Genomic DNA, 27,913 nt, shown 5'->3' with positions numbered 1-27,913 from the left:
GTGACTCAGCAGTCCGCATCGTTGATGCCAATGTTGCAGATGTAAGTGCTGGAGCCTTTATTGTGGGTGTGAGATAACAAACAGTCCGGGAGAGACATTGCAAATAGGACATCTTTCAACAGCCGTCAGGGAGAAAAGGCAAGAGGTAAGAGGAAAATTGCTTTTGTAATTAGCAAGCTGGAGTTAGCGCAGCAGATAAAATAGATTTTATTATGTTACTGTGTACAATATAACCACAACGAGTGACAGCCTGACTGACAGCAACAGCAGCCATGCTTAGCATATACAGGAGAGGACAGGAAGAAGATTAGACTGTATTTCTACAAAACAGCAGAAATTAATCACAATCTTGTGAAACTGGCATTTTTTGATATTTAGCTTCAAGCACTAGAGCTAAAATCTTTCAACAATGGGAGATAAGCTTTCCTCATTTGATGGCAAACTTTTATCAAGCCCTGAAGCCTTATGAGAGGACTCTCTACTGGATTAAAGTGACATTTCAGATGAGTTTGTTTTGGCCCAAATGGCCACAGAGCTACTCCCTTCACACTAAAGTAATATAGCCGACTTGTGGTAAATTGACTGCCTCAGCATGGCACACTTTCCAGCTTTATATATAAGTGTCATTTTAAAGTTGGCCCAAGCTTGGTCCAATTTTCCTGAAAGGGTAATCAACAAGAGAAGTTGCTGGGAATTCTCTCTGGCAAAATGACAATATGTTTAAGACATAACAAACATGGGAGTGTTTTGGTGTGGAAACAGGAAGCAGTGTTGTAAACTTGGACTGTGACATTTACCTGAACTCTACCTCCTCTCAAATGAAAACACGATTGTTCCTCGTTCAAAGGCAGATAACAGAACATGATAACAGATGTGTTCCACAGAAAAGAAACAGTGAGGTTTGTCCGGGAAAAGGAGCATCAAGCTTTCCGTCATTATGCTCATTCATCATTCATACATGGTTTGCTTTTATAGATCTATTATGGGATAAGAATGATGCACTTTACCTTTTGACAGATATCACAAAACTGGTGTTTGATTGGCTGAAAAGAGCAGGTTATCTAAATCAAATGAGATAAACATAATCATTGAGGGCTTTCCAGTAAGATTTGCTTTCCCATATGTGTAAGACATTCAAATGTGTGTTCTGAAATCCACCTTTCTCCAGTCATTTTCAAACTAACTCTTGTAAATGTACTGTACAATCAAATTAGTTAGGGTTAGGGTTAGGGTTTGCTAAATGTAACCTAGAATAATCTAGTCTTTAAAGCTGCATTAACTGATTTGTTGAATTACTGTGCAGTGGAAACAAGCTGTAAACACAACATTGACATTCTTCTCACCATTTAAGTTAATCTGGCAACACATTGTCACTCCCAACTCGTCAAATACCGACTCTGGTCAGTGTCTCTACGCTTCAAACCATGATGCTCTAAGTATCCCTCTAGTGTCAGTTTTGGATGTGGCAGGGACGGCGTGTCAGTTTCCGCTCATTACATACATAGTGTTTTTTCAAAATAAACTTCCAACGTAGCTTTACTTCATTTTTAGGTTTACTCATGCAACAAAACTACGTGGTTAGGTTTAGGCAACACAAATAGTTGGTAAGGCTTTGAAAAAGATTGTGGTTTGGTTTAAAATAAGTACATTTGTTACGTTAAATAAGTCGGCAGTTATGTAACAAAACTACGGTAAAATAAGTCAATGTTGACTTGGCTTCACACGGGACACCAACGGGATTTCTGGGTGAAGTCCTGTGTTTTTTTGACCATCGAACATCCCCTCCTGTCCACCCTGAGCTGACTTTCTCGCTCTTTATACTATGTCAGTTGCTCTGACCGTCTAAGAATGAAGCAGATGACTTTACATTGGGGTTAGTTGAAAGCCAAGTGCATCTCATACAGACACTAAAGGGTGCGTTGATATCAGACGTGGAGGGCAAATTACCAAGCGGTGGTATTTGACGAGTTGGGAGCGAGAATGAGTTGCATATGGTGAATTTCCAAGCAAACAGTCTTGTTTCTGGCCACCTCATAAATTTCAGTCCAATATTCACTTTCCTGTTTGCTCTGTGCGCCACTACGTTCACCAGTTAGTAGGTAACATTGGCTGTCTGCCGTTTGGTGCTGAACAGGTTGTAGCAGTGGATTTTAAGTGCTTTTTTCACTGACAGTAGCTGCCTGCTGCGGTCGACACGCTGAGAGCAGTGAGACTGAACCAGAACATTAAAGTTAGCTATAAACTAACTGCAGAGTCAGGTGGCCTCATTGCTATGGCACATAAGTGGTCATGTGAGTCATTGTTAATATAAATTTATTGATTATAACCACTTTAAAGCTGCATGATTTAATAGAACAAACTCTCTTTCACACAGGGCCTTTAAAGATCTGTTTGTCAGGAATGTTTCTGTGTTGCTTCATACTTGAACAACACGTGCATGCACAATTGACAACTATTTCTGCTGTTTCCCCAAAGGAAAAGGGACAGGTGTCGGTAACCTTATGATCTTTCCTGCCCCTGTTTCCTCCCTTAACGTTTCTTTGTCTGAGATTTCCTTAGACAGCCCTTTGGCCTGCTGCTGTGGCTGTCAGAGGAAACTATAAAAGTGTGGAACATATCCACTGGATTCATGTCCAGACATGCTTTGATGTTTGAAATGAGTGTAAAATATAAAGAAATATAAGGAGTGCTTATACTTCAGGCCTTTGTCAAGTTGGTAAAATAATTCCCTTCCAATGTAGGATGAAGTTCTTTGATGTGAGAATTACTGGAAACCCCTCACCTCTCTTTCCACAATGAGCCTCCTAGAACAATGGTAGGTGACAATTTTACATGCATACACGTGTGTTGGATGGAGGGGATGCAAGGGAGCATTTACTTCTGTGTTTCTGTCACATGCGTTCGCGTCCTTCATACTGTCCCTTCCAACCTTCCGCCCTCAGGTGGAAACCCCTCTCATCTCCAACACCACTTAACACTTTAGTCAGCAGGGGCACATTATTGATGTTTGTCCCGATGTTTTTTCCGTGTTGGTGACCTATAATGGAAACATAATGGATGACACTTCCTTAGCGGCATCTCCCACCAGGGGAATAATCCTCAATCGCAGGGTCATAGAGGTGTGGGAGCATTGATGGAGGCCATTTTCATCAGCAGTCAAACAGCTCATTTTATGCACTATCACCTATCATTTATGAAGGGTAATGCCTTTAAAAGGGACATCAGTGGAGGCTAATGATCTGACCGGCACTCTCCTAGAAGCAATCCTTTGATGGATGATATTTACGCTCATACCTTTATGAGGTGCTTTCACTGATGAATGGTAAGCTTATCATAGTTAAGTTGAAGGCTGAATATCATCAGGAAGTCTATTTTCACTGGTTCATTTACGATGGAGTTGCGTAGCCGACAGGGGAATATAAATACTGCAGTTTCCATTTGGGGTTTGGTCCCCAACTTCCCTCTGATTAACACAGCACCTTTCTGTCTGTTACCACGCAGAGCATCATCTCTCCTGTTAAATATAAATACATCTCGGACCCAACTTGGATGATGCTCTCCCCTGTGAGTTCCCACTGTTGCAGAAGTCCAGATATACCAAGCCCCCAGGAAGAGCGCCGGGCGTTAAAGCTAAAGGCCAAACGGCGGTACTACAACTTACGTGTCCGTCAAGTGATGCCATTGGGCCCAGAAAGATTTTTTCCCATAGACTTACATTGCGAAAGAGACGTCCGTAAATCAGCAGCTATTTTTTTTGTTGTTGAGGTAAATCAGGACCCCAGTATGAACACTTGAATAGCCCTTATTTAAATCATTAGGTCCTAAAAGTTGTAAAATGCACCAATAGCCGAATCCAGAGTTATTTTCCTTCCTCCGTTCATTTGAATGAAACCCAGACCGAGGCTGGAAAGTGGAGTTAAAGGAAACGCTACTGCGCCTGCTCTATGGGCCCAATGGATGCGGAAGCTTGCCGGATGATCCGGGTACTTTATCGCTCGGCAGTCGAGCCATTTTGGCTTCATGCGCCACTGAGCAACTCTCATAGAAATGAAAGGGAGCCCGCCTACAACGCTATATCCAGTTCTCTTACTACATCCATAAGATATAGATACTTCTTGGTTCCCCCCTCCAATCCTGTCTTCCTTTCCTCACGCACTTAATTATCTTTTAGAAATCAGAAACATGCAGGTTCCTCACACATGTATGTTCACTGTAGACCCCCCCCCCCCCCTCCCCCCCCCCTTCTCGTCACTGCCAGATTAAGGTCCCTACAGTACCCCGTAAACAAAAGCATAAATCACTCGCACTTCCCTCTCAACTGCCGGACTGAAATTCATGGTTCTCAGCTCCACTAAATCACAGTGGGTGAGTGCCCAAGGGAGGCTAGAAGGCTAATACACACTGTCCATGAATACCATCGGCAGCAAGGCCAGTCCTATACGTCTAAATATAGTCTATTCAGAGATGGATGGGCCCAAGCTGAGCAGCCATAGGGGAGGCCGGCCAGAACACCTATACGGCTGATAATTGTAGTCAAGTCAAGTCAAGTAAATCTTATTTATATAGCTGAATATCACAAATTTGCCTCAGGGGGCTTTACAGTGCACAGCATACATCACCGTTGATTATCAGGCTCTCGATTCCAGGTTGGATAGAAATGCAGTACGTGTGTGCAGAATAGAGCAAAGCAGCAGAGAGAGCACACTGGTGCCATGAGAGGTAGAAAGCTTCCAGTTTTGATTTACGCCATTTGCCTTCCAATCTCCTGCAGGCCTGCTTAAGAGCAAGTGTTTCTCCAGTAAACCAGGGTGTAGACGTTTTTGTCTTGTTTTTGTAGGAAGAGGTTTGGCCTGAAAATGTAAGGGGACAATCTGAGGGAGCATTGAGAAGGATGGCACCCTGCTGGTTAACACAAACACTTCAGTCCATCAACCTTAACAATAAAAGAAATGTGTTTTCTTCCCTCCCTGGCGAAGGTCTTTACACGTTAGAAGTGGGTCGATGTAGCTGCCACTGAACTGAACAGCAGAACCTTAAAGGTGTAGTTTGTAGGATTTGGTGGCATCTAGTGGTTTTGGCAGATTGCAACCAACTGAGTACCCCTCTACTCACTCTTTCCCAGCGGTAACGTGAGCCACTGAGTGCAAAACCATGGTAACGCCATTCGCCTCGCTCAGAGGCCATCCTTACCATAATAACCAACCAGTTCTCATTCCCAGTGCATCAAATACCGATGCGTTGTCACGGCTGTCAGCGTTAGATACCGACGCACAAAGCACCCTTGAGCATTTGTATGAGACGCACAATGCTTTCCAAAAACTACAATGTAAACCCTTCCGCGTCATTATTATTGCCCAGGGAAATGGGTCCAACAAACACAAGGCTTTCATCCAGGAGACTGCTGTTTGTGTCTCGTACGTCACGTTACAATCAGCTGTTCGTTCGCGTCCCGTGTTCACAACCTTCAATGTCATTTTCACTGTAGTTTTAAGCCCAACCATGTTGTTTTTTCCTAAACCATAGTGGTTTTATTGCCTGAACCTAAGCAAGTGTTTTTGCTTACTTCACAACACTAAGCACGTGTTTACTGCGACCGAAAGGAGTGACGCTGAGGGGTCTGACAAAGCCTCAGTATATGATGAGTTGGGATGAGAACGTGTTGTAACAACACTATTTCATGTGATTATAGACTACTGAAAACAGTTATGAATATTATTTTCCATTTCTGCTAATAAATTAATTGTTACTGTTGTCACTGTTTCTTTAATGCAGTCAGCAGCACATGCATAATTACATCCCTATGGTTTGCAGTGTTATAGTGTTATTGTAGCGGTGTAAAGGTGTTATAGTAGTGAAGCTGTGTTGAACAGTGCAGGTATTGCTTTTATATGGATTGTCATGCAATTTGATACAGAAATTTGTGAACGTTGGTGGTGACCTTTCATCTAATCGTCATCATCAGATCAAGATATTAATTTGTCCAATGCTTGCTTTACAACCAAATACCTGCAAAATTATATCAGCCTCAACATGTCATATAAAGTCTCATAAAGTGATTAACGTGTTGACATTTCTGCTAACAGCATCCTCGTAAAATGAAACTGTAATACTGTCACACACATCTCTTTTCAGCATGATAAACCCCTCCCATACAATTTGTCAGAGACATTTATTTTGACACCGCCTTCTGGCCAAATACTGTATTACATAACTGCAACAGATCAAAAACCCATTTTACAGCCTCACAGAGCTGGGCTGCAGTTACTGTATGGTTCCTCCTACTGGTTCTTCCTTTGTTTGTGATTATGTTGCAACTGGGATGCAATCTCCCCCTGCTCAATTCATGGTGAAGCAGTAAAGCTTAATTAAAGGAGCTCCATTTTAAGAACCAGTGGACATCTGTACAGCCTTATTATTAAACGAAAAATAATGTATTCCTCAGACGGGGATGACTCATGAGGGGATGAAATGTACAGAGATTTCTGTGTGCTTCCACTGGATTCACCATGATGATTTACTTTTTTATAATGTAGGTGAATATACCCACTTTAAATGTCTGGCAGTGAAAGAACCCTCTCTATGAGCCTTTCAGTGTGAAGTGGTTGTCTCAGTGTTAATCACACAGGGGGTCGTCCCTTTCACTTAGGCAGTTTGAGCCACATTTAATCTTCCCATCATAAAACACCTTTAGAAGCTAGAATCTCATCTGGGAGTCTAGCCAAAATGAAGGATGTCTTTAGGCCCTATAATGCTGCAATGGCACATCAGCAACTGCAAAGTGCAAGCAAACAGAAGAGGCTAATCCTCTGCGTTAGCAAACACTGGCGTCAAGTTTGAGCACGGCCCTACATTCGCTAAGAAGGTAGGCCAGCTACCCTGTATGCTCTGAGCCAGATTAGCTTCCCGATTCTGCAAAAACATGCCTCTGATCTCCTCGGAGCTGGTTTCTCAGTGATAAACTGTCCCTCAAACATAAATTTTTCCTGCATCAAAGCTGCTGACAACACCAGCGGGCTTACAGGGAGGCGGCATGGGATGTGTATCCAAATATAGTAGTATTTCACCCATTTGCAAGTCCAAACAAAAGATAACAAGCATCCCTGAGACCATTGTTCTTTTGGAGATTAGAGAGAATTGTGACTCAGATAAATCTGATTATGCGGTACAGAATAATGTTGAGCTGGTCAAGAGCAACAGACTGAATTTGATGAATCCATGATGAAGGAACAGTGACAGTGTCGATGGGGCTAATATTAAACAGTATTGTGGTACCCTTAAACTGCTTATTAAACTAAATATTGTCAAAATAGAGTTATGTAAACATCTTTAATTAAAGAATTTATGGATATGTGGTGGAGGAGGATGTCACATGTCCTGTCATGGCATGCACATATTGGTTTACCTGACTTCATAAGCCACTTTCACAAAGCCTGTTCAAGGTGGGAATGTTCCCAGCACATTATCATCCCAACTCGTCATATACGGCTGCTTTGTCACACCCCTTGGCATCACTTTATTTTCGGCATCAAAACCATTACAGTTTCCCTTGGCGTCACTTTAGGATTAGGCAACAAAACCACTATAGTTAGATAGGGCTGACCGAAATGCTTCAAAGCTTTGACCATTGCCTTGGTAATCAACCTCCAAATCAGTATTCGAAAGCTTTGTTGTTGTTGTTTTTTTATATAAGTAATAATAAAGTATAAATCCCAAAAGAGACCATGAAATAAGGACTAATCCCACAACATTATTTGTTCTGGAGCCAGATCTGTTTGAATAGCATTTATCATCCCCTGGTGTTTGTTCTGTGTAGTTTCTCTTGTTGACCCTGGAAAAAGGAAGTGCTTTACTTCCTCTCCAGATCTTACCTGAGGCCAACACATGTTACTGCTGGAAACAATCTAATGGCATCCTCTCTTCCCCAGTTTATACACGGCATCATCTGTAAGTAGCATTGTTTATTAACATAAAAGTGACATACATGGATGCATCGTTGTTTGTTTGGAAATGCATTGTGTTTAGCCAGGAATGGTTGACTCTTTTCTTTGTTATGTAGAACCTTGTACCTTTTGGTCCTTTATTCAAATGTTGTGGTGAAAGATGTCATATTGCCCTTAAACTAAGCTTTGTGAGATACTGCGCAGTGATGCAGCATTTGTATTTTCTTGTTGTTTGTCCACAGTTTTACATTTACTCCTTTTAAATTGCCAAACTCAACACATCAGTTTGTTCCTTGGAGCTTGATTAGGTGAGTGTTTAGCTGTCTGTATAGCTGAGTACACCTTCATGGGGACAACACTTAGCGAGGACAGAACATTATTCATATTCAACATTAATTATTATTAGTTATTCTCAGATGGAAATCGCTGTTTGTTGTGTGTAGAGGTGCGTGTGTGTACAGTAGTGTGGCAGCGGCACTGAGACGGGGGAGATGGAGACAGACATAAAAGAACATGTCAGCCTGAATGATGGATCTTTAAGTTTGTAGTCTTCAAACTGTCTCAGGTGACATCACTTAAGGCAATTTATCAGATTTGGCACCGCCTCCTCTGGAGCTCCAAATGGCTTTATGCAATTTATTTTCCACATACAGTATGCAGTAGTACTCCCCAAGACCTGTAAACAGACTTTGATGTGTAAAATTGTCAGTAACATGTCATATTGCTTTACTCTCCAGTCTAAAATCCCTCAAAGTCCTGTTCCTGCCAGCTGCAGCAGGCAGCTGCACAATCAAGATTATCCAATTGCATCTTTCTGAAGCCTGTAACAGCCTGTAGATTACGCTGAGATTGATGTATCATAAGGCCACAGATGGCAAACCACAATTCTCCTTAATGTCGCGATGTTCACGTAGTAGCTGCAGCTTTCTCTCACCACATTAGGGTAATTTCTACTTCAGTGCAGTGAAGCTTTATGTAAATCAATATAATGACAGGCCATTTCTAACAGTGACATTGAGGCCTTTGACACGTTCAAAAGAATGACCTTTAAAATCAGGTGATCCCAGAGAGTGGACCAATTATCTCCATTCATGGCTTAAAAATATCAAGAAATTTCTCATTGATCTGACGGGCTTTGTTGATTTTCCCAGTGAGACGTGATATAATGTTGATGAATTGCATGTTAAAGTAGAGTGTCAAAATCTAGAGCTTTTGAACTTACCAACAATCAGCAATTAACGTTTCCTGTCTACTCTGCATTTTTTCTTTATGCGCCATCACGTATCAGGAGCTTTTTTTGCTTCTTTTCATTGAAAAGGTCATTTATGACTGTCAGGAGTAAAAGCAAGGGCATAATGAGTCCTTCATGATATTGCCTCGTCTTTCCAGCACATATGTAGTTTGCACGGAAAATACATTTAAAAATATATAGAAAAAAATGACATGAGGTATAATTAGGGTGACCATATTTTCAAACCCCCAAACCGGGACACGCGCTAATATGCACGCACCATGGGAGTTTTCATCAGGATGGCTAACTTGGCGCACCTCTGGTGCATTTGAGCATGGAGTGGGTTCAGAAAGAAGGCATTATTATAGGAGGGTGCATTAGAGGCTGTGACAATCATATTCACTACTTTCACCTCCTTTAATCACAGGGCTATCCCCGCCATGATGCACTGACAGTTTGGGAGTCCCGTAGAGAGTTTTCCTCAGAGGATATTGTTGTCTGGGCCTTCTTACATTATTTTTCAACTTGTTTTGTCTCAGGCTATTATAATTAAAATTGTGGAGCTCAGATGAAATTTTGTCCAGGACTGAGACACCGTCCGGGTGAAAGACGGAACGGACGGTCCTGAGGGAGTTATAAGCGGAGCGAAATGCCTGTTGATGCGCAGAAGGAACTATGTAGAATAATTAATCAAAACGACACGTTTCATGTACGCATAAGCATGGAGGGTTCTGTGGTTCAAAATTACACTAAATGTAAGCAGCGGATCTGTTGTGTCTGTGCGTAATTGTGGCTTGACCGCGCACAACATCACTCTCTATAGAGACTGCAGCGGTGCGCTGTGCTGCCTCTCTATATACTTATCTCATGCGCACAAATTAATTAATAAGTGGGACATGATAAACGTCTATGTAAGTATGATATTATTATTTTAATTGTGGTGAAAACTGGGACAATTTGTTAGTGACTGTTGAAAACCGGGACATTTGAGTGTTTTACAGATATGTGTCGGGACTCGGGACACGTCAGCTTGACACCGGGACAGTCCCGGACAAACCGGGACAGTCCCGGACAAACCGGGACGTCTGGTCATCGTAGGTATAATATGACTCTAAAACCTTGTAAACTGTGTGAGACTATGGCTTTAATGGCGTTATATGAACCTAAATGGTGTGTCCTCCTCTACTACTAGTGACTACTATGTGGGTACTCAGCAAAACGTCAAGGCCACGCCCCTTTTTGGAGGATAGAAAACCGAACTTCCCATAGATGTCAATGCAATTTGGCTTGTGTTTGGAGTGTTTGTATGCATTTATTTATCTGTTTTATACACAATAATTTGCCTATTTTGCAACCTTGCCTGAACCTGAGCGTTTGCAATACCCATAGACCGTTTATAAGAAGTGGACATGGACATATCGGCCATTGCTGACGAGGATAGCTCATTCCATTCCTGCACACTCTCGTTCTGTACCCTCCAACAAACCTTCCAACAGACATTAACTGTGTGATATAGCAGTCTTTATGGGTGTAGATTGGGTCGGGTGGTGTGTTTATGAGAGCAGCGAAGCTTCCAGATCAGCTCATAAATGTGATTCATGGTGGTGTGTGATGGAGATGTCCTCAGAGTTTAAGGGCTCAAAGAGAGGGCACAGTCATGGAGGGTGGAGAGGGGCAGCGGGGGAGTCATATCATGTGTTGCTGTGGTCTGTGCGAGGTTGTTAGCAGAGAGCAGTCTGGAGATCAGGCTCATGGGTAAATTGGAATTACAGACATCACAATCTGTCTGTCAATGTTCATAATGTTAGGAGATAATGGTATCTTCTTTTAGTACCTCGTTTTATGTTTAAGTGTTTCAAGTTTTGAGTGATTGGCAGCGTTTGTGTGTCTGCGTATGTCGGTGTAAGGATGCGTCTGTCACCTTGACAGTCCCAGGTGTGTCTTCCTCCAACTGTTTACACATTTTACAGCAGAAAGTAGCGTCTTCGGAGGTTTGCTAATGATCGCACAGATGTTGGAAATGTGTGTTTAGAACAAGATTTACACAACTCCAAATATGGCTCTGCCTTTTTCTTGTTTGCTGTGTGAACTGCAAGGAGGACACAGTTTGTTGTCCGTGTTTTCGTCTTAGAGCTTTAACCCTTTCACAGTGTGTTTTCAGTTTATGAAAGTTAACTGTAACATTTTGGTTGCCAAAAAATATCTTATTCGGCATTCGGTTGTACTTAGCTCCACCCTCTCGTGTCACTTCTGGTTGCAAAAAAACAAGATGGCGACGGCCAAAATGCCAAACTGGAGGCTTCAAAACAGTCCACAAACCAACGGATGACATTATGGTGACTACATCCATTTCTTATATACTTATGATACCACCTCAACAACTTGCCTATTCATACTGTATATGCGGAGCTGTGCATTAGTGTGTCATCATATATCAGGTTGCTGGACAAACTCTACTAGATTTGTAAAACTACATCTAACTTCTTGAAACAAATAACAACAAAAAACTTAACTGTTTCAGGACATTGTAGAATATCTTTGATTACAGATGTAATGTGAAGATGTAATGGAGTTTTTCCACCATGACTTTAGGGTTAGATCCTAACCTAACTAGAACCTCACTTTAGAGATTTTCTAGCTGAAGAGAAGGACTGCTTTGGTGCATTTTAAATGCATTGGTTTTGCATGTGATAATCAGTGGTCACGAGCACTTTGTCTCTCAGCTAATTTGTTAGTTCTTTTAATGTGATGTCTCTTTTACTACCAATTCAATAGCACGCAAAGACTAAATAAGGCTGAGACAGATTTACTTGTGCATGTGGCAGAAAAAAAGCTGAATTTGACATTTTATTTCTAAGAATTCAGAGCTCTTGATAATTATTAACAACAATTGGATGTTTATTCCCTGCTCTTATCTCAAAGAAGCACCACTCTACCTTTTTGATACTTATATTGTTACCAATAAAATATAACAGGAAGCCAAATAAGGCCGTGCTGATTCAGCTAGAAGCTCCTCTCCCTCATATTCACCGATAAGAATATAACAAATGACAAAATAAAAGTATGACTCTGGAAACATATTTAATACTTGATTAGAAAATCAAAGGCATGACCTAAATACAGTAGAATGGACCATCGTAGTGTTTTATCTCACCCTAAATCAAGTAGGGGCAGTGGTGGCCTAAAGGTTAGAGAAGCAAGCTTGTGACCAGAAGGATAAATCTGGGTGGGGAAAGTGAAAAGCAGCGCTTGCCCCTTCCTCATTACCACCACTGAGGTGCCCATGTGCAAGGCACTTAACCCCAACCGCTCCAGTGGAGCTGCTCAGTGGGCAGCAGATCAGACTGTGGTTGTACTGGGTAGCTTCCAGGTGTGAATGTGCAACTGTGGGGATGTGATCAGGGCGTTCCTGAAACAGAGAGCATTGCTCTCAGTGAACCTCCCCCTGAATAAATAAAGGTAAAAAAAAAGAAGTAAATTATTAACTTGTTCTTTCATCCATGTGTCGAAGGAAAGTCCCGAGAACGCACCACACCCCACACTTTCAATTAAATTGCCAACGTTTATTTGCATTTGTGTGTCTCTAGTCTCTTCAAACTTTTGTCCCTAAAAAAAACACACTACAGCTAAAACCTACAATCATTTCCCAGCAGAGATCTACTGAGGCGCTCCTGTGGCTGTTTGCTAAAATTGGCTCAATTTTATTTGAGTGGCGAGTCACTTGCTACCTGCGCGTAGCCACTCCAACAAAGAAACTCTTTTTTTTTGGCTCAAACTGCTTTGCTTCTTTGCTCGCCAAACAAATTCTCTACAATTCAGAGCGTTGTGTCTCTTCTCCCGCTCCCCTCTCACCGACGGCTCTCGCAGGAGGAAAGGGTAGCATTGATTGCATCCTGTCATTTTCTACAAGTCACCACCAGTCACCACTAATGGCTGCACTAAGCACTGCAACCATGCCGCTGACGGCTGGAATCAGAGATGCTGAGAAGGGAGGGCACTTAAAGAGGCTGAAGGGTAAAGGTACAATGTGGATTAATGAGGATGTGTTTAATAGACCTACTCGGCAAGCTTTCCTCTCTCTACACACACTCGAACTGTTCTTAGATGATTGACTGGATAATAATACATTCAAATTGTTGCGATAAGAGAAAAGTACATTTTGACTTTTCTCTTTATCAGTTGAAGGTGTGGCTGAAGGAGAAAACCAAAAGACGCCGGCTATTAACCTGACCCAGAAAATACTGTGTTGGACTGAGAAAAGATTATTTTCAAAGTGATGTCACTATTGTGCTTATGATTCATTATCTTGTCGTCTGGTCCAAATCCCCCATGAATACTGTACTATATATCCCATACCATACACTGAGATGTTATTGCCTCATAAAGTGCTCATAAATCTTAGGTTTGTGGCAGGTTTTGGCGAGCTGACAAAAGGCACTGCTCATTAGTAAACAAGAAATTTTTTTTACAAGGAGAGTTTATACTGTTCGACTGACCCAGATAAGAATTCTGTGAATGTCTAAAAAGGAGGAATCTCAGCGCTGACACATCTCTCCACCTAGAATAGGAGCAGGGCTTTGGATTAATTTAATTCCCTGCTGTTGCCCTTGAAAAATAAACCAGGGACAAAATGTCAAGTAAAGTTTATTTACCCAGTATCATAGCTATATCGTATGTCTCAATGGACTTTGGTTCCCAGTTAAAACAGTCTGCACTGAAACAGACAAAATAATTACAGTAATAAACAAAGTCATGTTTCTCACAACATGCCCGTTGATTGTAAATGCATTCTTCTGTGTTTGTTTTGGTGATTCACCTCCTTGTTCGGGAAAACCCAGAAAAACTACTGAATGTGCTCACCCTCTAGGAGTTTTTGAGCAAGTTAGTATTGTGCATGTATTTCACCTTCATGATAGCGAGGCCAATGAGTAACCCATATCAAATGTTGACTTTGAAATGGGTAAAGAGATTCTGTTCCTATATGTATCAGTTGACCTACCGTACCTCTGAGGCTGTATAGTAATAATAATATAGTTGTTAGCCACAGCTACCTGTATGTATCTGAATAAAACACAGCGTTTTAAACCTAAAGTATATTTTAATTAGGTCTGTCAATATATTAAAAAATGTAATCGTGATTAATCACACATTTTTTATCTTTTCAAAATGTACCTTTAATGGAGATTTGTAAAGTATTTAATACTCTTCTCAACATCAGAGTGGGCAAATATGCTGCTTTATGCAAATGTATGTATATATTTAGTTAATTAACAACACAAAACAATGACAAATATTGTCCAGAAACCCTCGCAGGTACTGCATTTAGAATTAAAAAATATGCTCTAATCATAACATGGCAAACTGCAGCCCAACAGGCAACAACAACTGTCAGTGTGTCAGTGTGCTGACTTGACTTGAACCCATTTTCATTCACATATCTTGAGGTCAGAGGTCAAGGGAACCCTTTGAAAATGGCCATGCCAGTTTTGAGCGTTTATTTAGCCTCTTTCGTGACAAGCTAGTATGACGTGGTTGGTCCCAATTGATTCCTTAGGTTTTTCTAGTTTCATAGGATATCAGTCTCTTCTCTGTTGCTTTAAGACTGACACATTATTATAATTATAATCAATTATAATTGATTTAAAATAGATCTAAATAAGGCCTATGTTTGTTCCCGACAACATACAACATGGAGGCTTCAGTTCAGTTACCACTAATGCTGCAAGTTGCATTTTAAATGGAAACGTGCAGCAGTTGACACATACAACTTGTAACTGAGATTCTTATATAACTTTTAGAGTTAAGTGCTAGCACAGCTTAGATTCTTTAAATCTGGTTGAGGCTGAGCTTTAGTGGGGCTTTGGGGGGGGTTTGATAGCTGAAGTCTTAAACAGAAATTACATACAGTACATGGGATTTATGAGTGTTACTTAAGTACCAGCATCTTCAAGACCCTGATGCAATGGAAGATCATGTAATGCAGTAGTCTTAAACAAGTTTCTGTCATTACTCACTACTTCTGTTTGGTGTTATTTTATATTATAAAAATAATGTATGCACTGAGCTCCATAATTCATGTTCTTTTCTATTGATGGTAATAATTAGAAAATTGGCCAGTGTTTCCAATCACTAAAACATTAGCTTTTGGAGCCACAAGTGATTCATCTAACAGAAGTGACATCCAGGAAAGGTCGCATAAATCATTCTTTGTTTTGACATTGCATCTTTGACATTTTCCGGGGCTGTGGGAAAAAAAAAGTTTCTATGAGCGTGACAATTTTTCAGTCTCTTTAAAAAGAAGTATGTTATCCTTCAAATACACCTATCGCCAGACTCAGAGAAGTATTTCTTCCTGTATAAAAATCTACCTGATTAATCACCAAAGCAACGGGTCCAGAGTGTGACTCAAACAGAAACTGAACTCTCTTGAGCTCAGACTCTGCTACTGTCAAACTTTATTTACCAGATGCTGAACAAGTTCAGCGGTTTACCAGAGATTCTGCAAATCATGTTAAAGCAGCAGATAAAAGTCAGTGTTATGGATAATCTGGTCCCCACAGCAATTAAGTACAGGATAAAACTCGACATGCCGTGTAACTAAGCCGCAACACTGCTGTCATGCAGGGAAGAGGAAGACCTGAGACTTTGACACCATGTTTTTTTCTGTAATATGAGACATGGGACATTTATTTCTGTGTATTGCATGTGTGTGTCGGTGTGTGCAATTATAGGGAAAATAAGAATTTCCAAGAGAAAACCTTGATTTAAACTCAATATTGGATTTATTTTCAATATATGTGTGATTGGATACTTGCCTATATAGACTAATGTAGCATTTTTCTGTTGATGTGCTGAGCACTGACTTTACCCTTGTGCTTCACTTAAAAAAGTTGCTCTGATGTCCTTAGAGGACAAAAATATCCGTCAAAACATGCCATAAAATTATATATTTATATTATGTTTCACTTTCATAGAGTTAGATCTTTTAACGAACCTCTGTTCTGATCGTCACTACCAAATATTCATTAATTTTCAGAATTTTAAAATGAAAAAAAAAAAAATATGAAGGAATTCTGCCCACAGAAAAAAACGCTTGCGGGCTTTTATTTTGAAACGGAAGCAGAAAGTGTTGAGTTAAAAATCATTACTTTTTTTCATGTCTGTGACATATTCAACGGATATAGACATCGAAACTGTAGTAATGTTGCATCTATGTCAATATACTGTGAAAAGATAATTTTCACTGTCTGTTGCTGATGTGAACCGCGCAGCACGCAGAAAAATTTAGGCGACACCTCAAATCTCTAGAAGAGACACAGCTGACACACAGCTGAGCCGCGCTGCACACGCGGGCAGTGTGGCTTGTCTAACCTGTTAACATGTACGCCGAAATAAAAAAAACAACAGCTGACATTCCCAGTGTGACCCGGGCCTAAGGCCCTGTCTTAGTCATCCAGTGTTAAGTTATCTATTTGTAGTTTGTCAGCCAGTAATTCTGCCAGTCATAAGCTGTTTTTCTCAGAAGACATTTAGACTCGTCATAGTAGGAAATGCACAGGTGTCACTAAGAACATTAACAATGGCTCCGTTGTATTCAAGTGTCCCAGTAAGTCATGACACTGTGACAGTGAGCCAGCATGAACAATACCAGGACCCCAAATCTGAATGGAATCCAGCCATCTTTATTATTCACTTCTGTGCTTTTCCTATCAAACACACACCTACATGTCAAAATGATTCTAACTATTCCTGACGCTGCTGTTCCCTCACCGTCCAGCAGTAGTCCTCAGTGTCTCCTGCTTTCAGTCATTATCTGACTCCCACACCCACCTGCAGTGCACACCTGTTTACAAATCCACTTATCAGCCTCTCAGCATTGAAATATTGGCCACTTTCCATCAGTTCTTTGCCAGATTGTTTCAACACTTCCTTCGCCCTCTAGCCTTCCTGTTTTACCTGTCTGCCTTGTCGTTGACGAATCCTGTTTTGAATTACTGACACATTGCAACTTGTTTTAATTTAACGTGCTTGTCTCTGAGTCATGCATTTGAGTCCATTACCTACAAAAAACACAGAAAACCAGAGGGGCGGGTAGTATTCCAACACAGGAGCACTGATTCATAGGTTATAGGTCAGGGTCCATACAAAAAGCACAGAGAATGACGAGAACAGGACATAAACAGTTCAGTTTTGTCACAGGGCGTCCTATTTGGCCAATCCAGCAGTGGACATTACTGCATGGGACAAAATATCTAAAAATAGATCTAAGAATATAAGCAAAGATAAGATAATATAAACATTTCCACAGCAACACTTGCAGGATTTGAGCAATAGGAGTTATGAATCAGTCATTAGATGACTAATACAGGAGTGAAAGTGTTGTGGCTGTTAATACAATAGACTCGAGAGAACTGCCAACGGCTGGATCAACAGCTACAGGAAACTGTAATGTGTTATATTAAGAGTCAGGTATAATGAAATGATTGTAGCACACATGAAGGGCGCTCAGAGGGTGCTGACTACACACCGTCAGCGGAAGTTTTGAGGAAAGTAAAACAAGCCCAGTGGTGTTGAGTGTAACAAGGGCCAGACTGTTGATTCAAGAGTTAATACTTTATTGCTATGGCCACATCAACCTTGACAATAGTGTGATGCAATGTGCTCATAAAAACATAAAAACCTGTAGTCAGGTCAAAGGACAATACCAGAATACAGTATTCAGAATTTAATATGTGTATAGACGCTGTAGCAGGCAGGAGACACAGGAGAGGGTCAGGTAGAAGACATCAACAGATGTCAGCCACTTCTAGGTGTATCAGTTTGTCTGCTTGGCTTCATGCTGATGATGTTGTTAAGATTCACTGTTAATATCGGGACCAATGGTCAACATGACGGACTGCTGTTTTGTTGTGTTGTTCCAAATATGCATACTGTATGTGGGCAATGTATCCTCATACAATGGTTCGTATGATATCTTACAAAACGTTATTCCTCATTGTTCTTGCATTCCCCTATGAATGTCCAGCACCGCGTGTCAATTTCTGCTCGTTACATGCATAGTACAGTATTTTCAAAATAAACTTCCGTCTTCACAGGAAACAGCTTGGTTAGGTTTAGGCAACAAAGCTACTTATTAGGTCTAGGAAAAGAAGGTTTTGGTAAAAATAACCAGAAGTGGCATTAATCCACTCTGACCTCCCGCTGGACCTCCTCCCTACTCAGAGTTTGTCGCTCTTTATACTACCTGGTTCACGATTATACGGATTAGACTACATACGATTTGATTTCATGGGATATATCAACACGTTCTCATCCTAACTCATCACACAGTAAACACATGCTGCAGTAAACACATGCTTAATATTGTGAATCAAACAAAAACACTTGCTTAGGTTTAGGCAACAAAACAACATGGTTGGGCATAAAACTACTACGTTTGTACAGTGAAAATGTGACTTCACGTTGTCAACACGGGGCACGAACAAACAGCTGATTGTAAAGTGAAAGTGAAACTTAACACATGGGACATGAACAGTTCTCTGAGTGTTAACTGTTGCTGTGGATGGGTTTACATTGTAGTTAATGAAAAGCTTGGTGCATCTCATACCAGCGCTAAAAGGTGCCTTGTGTGGCGGTATCAAACGCCAACAGCCGTGACAAAACGTTGGTATTTGACGCCCTGGGAATGAGAATGGTGTGAATATATGCGAATTTCAGTGCATTACTTTTCATTGACATAGGTATGAACAGTGTATAACATGAACAGCCTGATGTGGGTCATAACTACCAAAGCTGCGGCAGGAAAAAGTAGTCACGACATTATGCATAAAACATGCATATATGTGGATATGTAATGTAATAACACAGAAGAGTTGATGTTATAACACTGACAGTAATAAATCATGAGTCATTTTAATTCCTTTTTTTTCACATTTCAGCAAAATGCAAGAAAACGGGTGAAGGGTTTGAGAACACTGCTATGGCGTCTAACTGCATCTGTTCTGCCAAAACAAGGTACGTGAAGCAAGAACACTTGAAGATGTTAATGTTTTACTAAGAAGTAGATTGACGTAACTCTTGTGGCTGTGTAAATAATGACTGTGGTCTCCAAGAATAGAGTATCTGACTCTGTGTCCTGACTCCAACTCACGGTGGACAGTTCTGAAATCCCTGCAGCAGAACCAGAGATATCGACGTTTTTTATTCCACATATTTTTCTTCCTTGTCAAGAACCAGGCACCTACATTACTCACAATGCAACTAGACGGCCGACAGTTTTGGTCAGAGATTCAGGTGTGCTTTGCTAGTAGCGGCTAATGTAGCCTCGAGCCATCAGTTGTTTTGCCAGATGGCCATCTGCGTTTTTTTTCCGGCGTCCTCTGCATAGTGGCCTCATTGAATTGAATGGGGATGCTGTATTTTTGCATGCAGTGCTGTTGTTTATCTGAATATGGACAGCAAGCAACCCATTTGGAGAGAGGAAAAGATAAATATACATGGTAACGTTCTGTAAATCACATCCAGAGCCTTCTAATTGGGCTGTATGTGTAGAATTTCTGCATCTTGGTGCTTTCAAATTTGCATGTGTTGTACATACTCAGCAGTTTTTGCAGTAACGCTCACCAGGGTTCCCTACAACCTGAGGGACACACTTAATTCTTGTTAATGATGTCCCTGTAAATAACCACAGCCGAGTACGATCCAAGAAAAGTTCCATTATTTTGTGATGGGAACAGATTATAATAGGAACCAAAGTAAAACAGTTTTAAACAGAAGAAGGACATAAAGTAAACAAATCAACCCTCGAATTAGTCCTTGAGTCACGACATCGATGCTCATTTTTGCAGTTGAACGCTGCTCAGATTCCTCCTGTCGTATAAATATCTGAGATCTCTTTGGCCGGCACTGCATTGCTTCCTGTCTCCCAGTGCTCAATTAAATAAATGACTACCAGTTACTAAGTCTCTGTCACACACTGGACAAGCAGCGTTCTAATTAACACTCATGCTGTAAGTGTCCAAATCAGAGCCATTGAAAATCAATGCTTATTATGACTGGAGAATGTCATTTTAAAGGACGACGCTGGCATCACTTCACAATTAAAAAAATAAAAAACAATTTTAAATTGCTTTTCCCAAGTTGTGACTCTGTTTCCTAATAATCCGAAATATATGTTGTATTCCCCCTCGGCTCGTCAGGTTGGTAAAGCAGTGTAAACACAGAATCCCTGGCAACCTCAGTGACGTCTAGACAGTTTCAAAATAAACTACACTGGTCATGTTCCCTGCAATGAAGGAATATGTCACTTAATGCAATAACATGGCTCTTTTATGTGTTTTTAATACATTTTAGACAATGATGCGGTTCTGTGGGAGGCATAAGGGATTGCTAATGTTAGTAGGATAAATTCAGAGCTAATTTCAGTCTCTTCCTTGTATTTACTGATGATAATAAGAAATAATAAGAAATGGTGATCTGTTTATGGATGTTAAAGCTGCATTTAGCAAGATTTTCATGCAAAAATACAGCCTTCCCATCACCTGGTACATTGTGCATTCTACCTATTTTGAATATATGATCTAAGCAAAATACAATAAATGAAAAGCAGATTGGTATAAAGGTGAGTGTCAAGTGTGAAGTGTGAAACAAATTATGTTTTGACCACAGACTGTATATAAGAATTAGACGTAGTCACTGTGACGTCATCCTTTGGTTTGTGGACTGCCGGTTAGAAGCCTTGAGTTCGGCATTTTAGCCGTCACCGACTTGGGTTTTTGCAACCAGAGGTGACACGAGAGGGTGGAGCTAAACACAACCGAACGCTGAATAAGACATTTTTAGGCGACCAAAACATTACAATTAACTTTCATGAACTGAAAAAACACTGAGAAAGGGTTAAAGTTTTAAGATGGAAACACGGACAACTCCCAGACCAAACAACGTTGTGGTAGCAACCTGTCAACCACAAGGTAGCCCCGCCCTAAAGCATAATCTGCTTTATGGTCTATTTGACTCTCAATTGGACCATAATTACCTAAATGAACATCATGCTGTATTGAAGAAGACTTGAAACTAGCGATTGAGACCATAAACTCATGTTTACAATGTTTACTGAGGTAATAAATCAAGTGAGAAGTAGGCTCATTTCCTCATAGACTTCTATACAATCAGACTTCTTTTTGCATCCAGAGGAGTCGCCCCCTGCTGGCTATTAGAAAGAATGCAGGTTTAAGCCACTTCATTATTGGCTTCACTTTTCAGACCCGGAAGTTGCCCACTGGTTTTGACCGGTGTGTGTTACGGACATTTATCTCACGATGACATGATTGCTTCCGATAAACTGACTAATGAATTTACAATAAGACACAACAAAGTCCTGAACTTAGTGAGGGTGTCTGTCTGGAACATAATAGATTAAAGACTTTCCCCTGGAGCTATTGCCATGGAGTTTGAGCAAAATCAAATAGTCATAATGACCTCATGGGAAAAAATATACAAGACAGTTGAATTCAGTAAAATGAAACAGCGCTGCAACACATCAAAGGCAGTCATACAAGTCTCTACTTGTTGCAGCTCTTACTCTTTCATGAATAGGCCTTCACTCTCCGTCTGTGTTTCTGTCACTTTCTCACACACTCTCTCTCACACACACACACACTCATAAAACATAACACTTCCTCTCCCATTGTTCAGGTTCCAGCACATACCCTCCAGAGAGATAAGCCTCCCTAGTAATTCCTCTTCATAATTCTGTAATCATTAACATAGGGACAAGTCTGAAGGAGGATATTTATGCGCAGAAGCACCAGAAGGAATCAGAGACTTCTTGAGAAGAGCTGAGGAGAAGCACCAATCCTTCCGAGGTCAGTTCCACTCAAATATAAGACTTAACAAACATCCTGCTTTTTGAAATATGGGTGAAGACTTGAAACTTTACTTGGACTTGCAAAAAATTACTTGTGAACATCTCTGCTTTTTAGTTATAACTTATAGTACTTAGCCAACGATTTATGTTTTACATAAAGAGACTTGCTCCTTTTGCTATTTGACTTGATGATTTGTGATGAGATTTTAAAAAATAATAAAATGTGTTGCCTCTACGGTGAACAGATAATCCAAAACCTTGATGAATTGAAGTAAATTCATATAAAAAAATCCTTTTACAAACTCTTACACACTTTAATAGGCTGCTCTATCAAAAAGAAAGTACAACTAAAAGCCAAGTAGTCTTTTCTGTAGGCCTATAAGGCAAGAATACTTAATCATACTTACTTACTTACTAAGTATATCTTGATCAAAAGATTAAGTAAGTAGGCCTATAAGCCAAGTATACTTCGACTTTTCTGTATACTTGTCAGTATAAGCCAAGTATACTTAAGTATACTTTTGTTAAGTATATCTCTGATAAGTACATAAAAAGTTAACTGAAAGTACTAATAGCACACTTGAATAAACTTCATTTTGGTAAGGGTAAATCAGCCTGCTGAGATCAAGGTTTCAACCTGCCTGCTAGTGTGTATACAGTATATTTAGATCTGCTTTAATTTGATTGTTCTTCATGTTACAGTGAAATGCAAAAGAGGTGACAATGGGTTACACAGCATTGTATACACTTCTCTGGCTTCTATCTGCATTCACTCTTACAACACAAGGTATGTGAAACAATTTTAAACTAGTTTAAAATAATGACTTCAAAATTATCAAGGGGAAAAATCTCTGGCTTTTTCCTTTAAAGGTTTAAAGGAAGGTCAGGGTGTAATGTTGTAAAGGTGTAACAGTGTGATTGTGATCTGTATCTTTGCCTACAGAGTTGCTGAAACTAAGTGTGACTCCCAGGATCACTGCAGAGTGCGGCCAACAGGTTATCCTGAACTGCGACGTGTCCTCATCTCGAGATGGACTATCAGTGAAATACATGATGTGGTCCCAAAACCACACTACTTTCTGTTCTGTGGACAGTGAAGGAAAACTCAAACACCACTCACACACTCAAAGTGACTTCCATTGTAGGTACAAACACGGACAGTTGTCCCTCGTCTTTAAAACAGTGCAGCCACGGGAGAGCGGAGACTCGAAGCGCTACATGTGCAAACTACAATCCAACATGGGAGTTGCACATGCGTACACAAGACTGGAGTTACAAGGTCAGTGTCCACAGCTAATCTTATGTAGACAAACTCAACACCATTTGTAAAACTGCTGTCATGAATGTACAACATACAACAAGACTGGTCTGCTACTCTTTAGCTATTCTCTCAATTGCAGTGGTGGCATGAACTTAACTATTCAGATTTTTTACTTAAAGGTGCCCTGTGGTGTATTCTAGTAAACAAACAAAAGTATTTCCATTCAGTGTTACTCACCAAAGTGCATTGTGTGTATCCTTCAGGTAAAACAAACGTGTTAGATGCATTTCCTTTGGCATAAAACATTTGAAAAGCTGATTTCTTAGGTATTTTTAAAGGTCTAGTGTGTAGGATCTGGCGGTATCTAGCGGTGAGGTGAGGAGATTGCAACCAACTGAAGCACCAAGCACATTGGAGTTGTTGTAAAAGTAGCATAGGTCATTTGGAGCAAAGCCAGTGCGTAGAATGTATGTGTGTATGTAGGAAGTGAGGGATGAAGCAAGAGAGAGAGAGAGCAGCGGCGGCGACGTGAGCGAGTAACGTTAGCGGCCCAAGCAGCAAGAGTTTGGTTTGTCCATTCTGGGCTACCTTTAAGTAAAAGTAGTAGTAGTAGGTATTGTGTATAAATACTTAATTACAAGTAAAAAAAATGTTTTAAATATGACATTTTACATAATAACAGAATTATTAACAGGAAATATTCTTAAATGTGAAAAAGCTCCAAGACTGGCGCAGTGATATATTTTTTACATATGTATAGTTTAGTATTGGACTACTGTTGTGAATTGAATTGAGCGTTTTAGGTAAATTACAACTTTAGGCTTTATCGTTGGTTAACAGGTAACTTATTAATGTTTTATACGTTGTCAGGTTGTAGAATATTTCTCTGCCTGGTTTTAATCCTCCACCAGCATCAGGAAGGCCAAGAAACAACTGCAGAGCATCTGAAACAGAATTAATTGTTGCACAAATAATTAATTCATTATTTACAACTGCAATTAACGACATATTAGAAAATGAGAAATCCATAAACCCCTTTTTTTTTTAAATGAGGTACTCACTTTGGTGGATTATTGCTGAGGAACCGTTTATTGATGACTCAATACAATTTTTAACTGCAGACCTGGTGGCTCAGTTCTGCATAAATTCTTAATAAATCGATTTTTGTCTGCAGAAAGTAAATGGTTGAACCAGCCAATTAGAGGATTTTTCCTGATTCATTAAATAGCTCAATAGCTATAAAGACAAATGCAGTTATGCTGATGGAAGATGAACACCAGCAGAATTGATTTTTTTTACTTGGTAATCCAAAAGTTGTCCTTTTTAATGTGTTATGGCAAATCTATAAAGTATTAATGGATGGTTTCTTAGCTGACAGATCCTTGGAAATGGTGTTTTAATGTAGCTGCTGGTTGAGCTAATGTGAACTACTTTAAATAATGTTGGGCAGTGTAATCTATCAGAATAAGCATCATATTTTAAAAAACTCATTATGCGCTTTGTGTGTAAAATCTTAATATGCAATAGTTGCTATAACTCCCAAATAAATGCAGGAGTAAAAAGTGCATATTGTTTTTTTTAAAATGCAGTGCATATAAAGGAATGTAGAATTGCAATTGCACAATATTTAAGTAAATGTACTTTCCACCACTGCTCCCTTGTGATTGTTATGGATTTGATGATATAAATCAGTAAGGTATGGTGGGTGTTTGATGGTTTAACATGCTAAATGAGAACATTAAGTTTCCCTAATGTTGTTCGTTAATTTCAAAACTCTTCTTCTGGTCTTCCCCTCAGAGTGTTGTGGCATCGTTAAGGGTATTTTGACCAATGGCGGTCCCATCTGCAGATTTAAAAACGTCTACCCGGACGGAGACGTGCACTGGTTCCACGGCTCCCACAATCTCTCCGACGGGTCTGTGACGCACCACACCACTAAACAGGTGGCCAAAGGGGGTTGGCTGACGATCGAAAGTTACCTGGAGGCGGAAAGTTCGCACTTGCCCTACAACTGTTCCTTGAAGAGCACCGCATCTGGTAGATACATCGCGAGCACTTTGGTTCAGAACCCAGAATCCCAGGTCAAGCCAAGAGGCATACCACAGGAACAGAAAAAAACAGTTGAGAACGGAGCTGGATCACACGGACCTATGTGGACATTTTTGTGTATTTCAATCTCACTTGTTGTCGCACTGAAATAATGGATTTGGCAGCGTAAATCCACATAATGGAGTGTGATAAGCTATCAGGGTGAAGTGATGATTAACATTGATTAGGAACAATGAGGTACTGAGATTTACGTATCTATTTAGTGAGTCATCTTGCACGGTCCAAAGGTTTATTATTATTCCTTTTAGCTCTTGACTGAAGTGAACAAGGAAATTACAGACTGCTGAGAGGCCGATAATGATTAGACTCTATAAAACACCTTAGTTGTTTTGTTTCGATAGAGAGCAGAGCAGCGTATTGGTTTCATTACACTCAAACACACACACACACACACACAGGAGTATTTTTGGCTACTGCTTCATTTTAGCTTTTAGATATAAACCTTATATTCACAGATAATTCTGAGAGAGTGAGATGAAAATGTGTGTTGACAGGTGTGTCCACTATGTGTCCACTATGTGTCCACGGTATGGTTGTCTATGTGTGACTACTGTGTGAATGCACGCTTTCTGCAAGAGCACTATCAAGAAAAAAAAATCTGTCCATCTTTGAACAGAAAGCAGACCTCAAAAGAGCTGTGAATTCCCCTCAGACACACAGAAGCCTTTATGTGCGAAATATCAAATAGCTGCTGGATACAGGAACTCTCAGTCATGCAACAACTCAGTCTGTGGTTTGTGGATGGATGCTGCCCTCTGGTGTGATCAGTCCATTCTTGTGAACACGATATCTCAGGAACACCTGGAGGGAATTTCTTCAAATTTGGCACAAACATCCACTTGGATTCAAGGATGAACTGAGTAGTTTTTGGTGGGCAAAAGTCGAGGTCACTGTCCGTCCCATTCTCGTGATATCTCAGGAACGGCTTAAGTGAATTTCTTCAAATTTGGCACAAACGTCTTGAATTCCAGGATGACCTGATTTGATTTTGGTTGTCCAAGGTCACTGTGACCTCCAATAACTCAAGAATTCATATCTAAATTATGACAATTTTACACAAATGTCTAACAGGATAAAATGAAGAAGTGATGACATTTTGGACAGATGTGGATGTAAACTGCAACTTGACTGGCTGGAGGAGGCGTACAACAGCGAGGCGATAATTCTAGTTTTAAAAATCAACAGTTTTCAAAGGAACAATTTTTTTTATAGTCAATGCACCGTGTTGAGCGCCATTTTCTTTTGAACTATATGACCACGGCAAACAGCTCAATGTCTGCTCCCTTCTCATTTTATTTCTACGATTGGGACACTGATTCTGGAAAGAAATGCTCTGAGCACCACACCTGAAATTCCATACTCAATCTACATCAAGTTTTATTGGGGTGGTTGCAGAAATCTCAGAGATGAATATCTCAAACCGGGGCAAACTAGACCAAAACTATCTTTATAGCTACACACCAAAGAGCTAAGTGAGGAAATGTGTTTTTTTGAGATTTGGGTGAACCAACCCTTTAAGATGGATATATAAAAAAGGGTCTGGAGTATATATGTGAACATGCAGTGAAAGATAATATCTAGCTTGTCAGAGTTGCAACAGGGTATATTTTGTTTCTTTTCATTTTTGACCAGCAGTCAGTCAGAGTCCTGGGTGCAGCAGACGAGTAAGAAGACAGATACAGATCATTTCTCCTGTTTCTCATCTTCAACTACTCGCTCTGTCTTTGCAGGTATAGCTCAAACTGAGCTCCAAGGCTAAAACTCTGCCTTTTAACGCCTCAGTGCACCGTCTTCAGACAGAACTTGTGAGAGCCTTTTTTGAGTCAGAATGACTCTCGGCTAATGGCGTCACTAAATCGGTGCCAAGCAGGAGGAGCAGGTTGAACTTTTAGCGAGACGTTGCTGCGGCTGAGAGCCCAACGGGTGAATGACTACGACCTCACCTTGACTACTCCATCAGTGCACATGGATACGCACATATATATATACACATATACACACCAACCATTTGTTTGTGTTTGTAGAATATCTATCTTTCAAGAGTGTAATTTTGAGAAATATTACTTATTACTTTTGACTAATGACGAAATGGGATACGCTGTGCTTACACTTACCAAATATTGCACTACAAAATTAAAGCAGCTTATATAAATGGTCACAACACTAAATAATGCTTTCACAGTGATGATGACTGAATTATTTAATATGTCTATATTTTTAAATGACCTCTTTAATTCAAACTCAGAACAATCACAATGATGAGCTTTAAAGGGAGCTGTTTGATAAGCTATTGCATTATGACACTAATGTGAACGCTTTATTACTTTTTGTTTGTATATTGTGATTTTTTAAAAGAATTTAGCTGACATTAGCGTTTACAAAAAAATACTAATATGCTGTAAAAAGCTTTCAGAATAGATCATTTAAAGGGAAATAAAGAGCATATATGAATGAAATGATTTCTCCTTGATTTATTACAGCTTGGATTGTACCCATTTGTATGTCGC

General features: G+C 40.1%; 1 protein-coding gene across 3 annotated transcripts; it reads left to right on the top strand.

Moving 5' to 3' along the window:
* Positions 1-27,862, top strand: LOC141764858 (uncharacterized). 3 transcript variants are annotated; one of them, XM_074630510.1, is made up of 6 exons: positions 1-145; positions 19,110-19,185; positions 21,940-22,034; positions 22,739-22,823; positions 22,980-23,315; positions 25,095-27,862. In XM_074630510.1, the coding sequence occupies exons 4-6, from the start codon at positions 22,760-22,762 to the stop codon at positions 25,496-25,498; spliced, it is 804 nt and encodes a 267-aa protein (XP_074486611.1). In that variant the 5' UTR covers positions 1-145; positions 19,110-19,185; positions 21,940-22,034; positions 22,739-22,759; the 3' UTR covers positions 25,499-27,862. The 3 variants fall into 3 exon arrangements, with proteins under 3 accessions (XP_074486611.1, XP_074486613.1, XP_074486612.1); XM_074630512.1 differs by lacking the exon at positions 1-145 and adding an exon at positions 5,778-7,944; XM_074630511.1 differs by lacking the exon at positions 1-145 and adding an exon at positions 6,157-7,944 and having other exon boundaries at positions 21,972-22,034.
* Positions 27,863-27,913: the final 51 nt, after the last annotated feature.

Source organism: Sebastes fasciatus, chromosome 3 (genome assembly GCF_043250625.1).
Source record: "Sebastes fasciatus isolate fSebFas1 chromosome 3, fSebFas1.pri, whole genome shotgun sequence".
In the NCBI taxonomy this organism is placed as follows: Eukaryota; Metazoa; Chordata; class Actinopteri; order Perciformes; family Sebastidae; genus Sebastes; species Sebastes fasciatus.
Note: the sequence above shows the minus strand (reverse complement) of the source record. Positions and strands in the feature narration are given on the sequence as shown.

Coding starts and splice junctions, on each gene's coding strand:
- LOC141764858 (XM_074630510.1), top strand. CDS start 22,760: ATGGGTTACACAGCATTGTATACACTTCTCTGGCTTCTATCTGCATTC. Junction 22,824..22,979: donor ATTCACTCTTACAACACAAG/GTATGTGAAACA, acceptor CTTTGCCTACAG/AGTTGCTGAAACTAAGTGTG. Junction 23,316..25,094: donor CACAAGACTGGAGTTACAAG/GTCAGTGTCCAC, acceptor TCTTCCCCTCAG/AGTGTTGTGGCATCGTTAAG.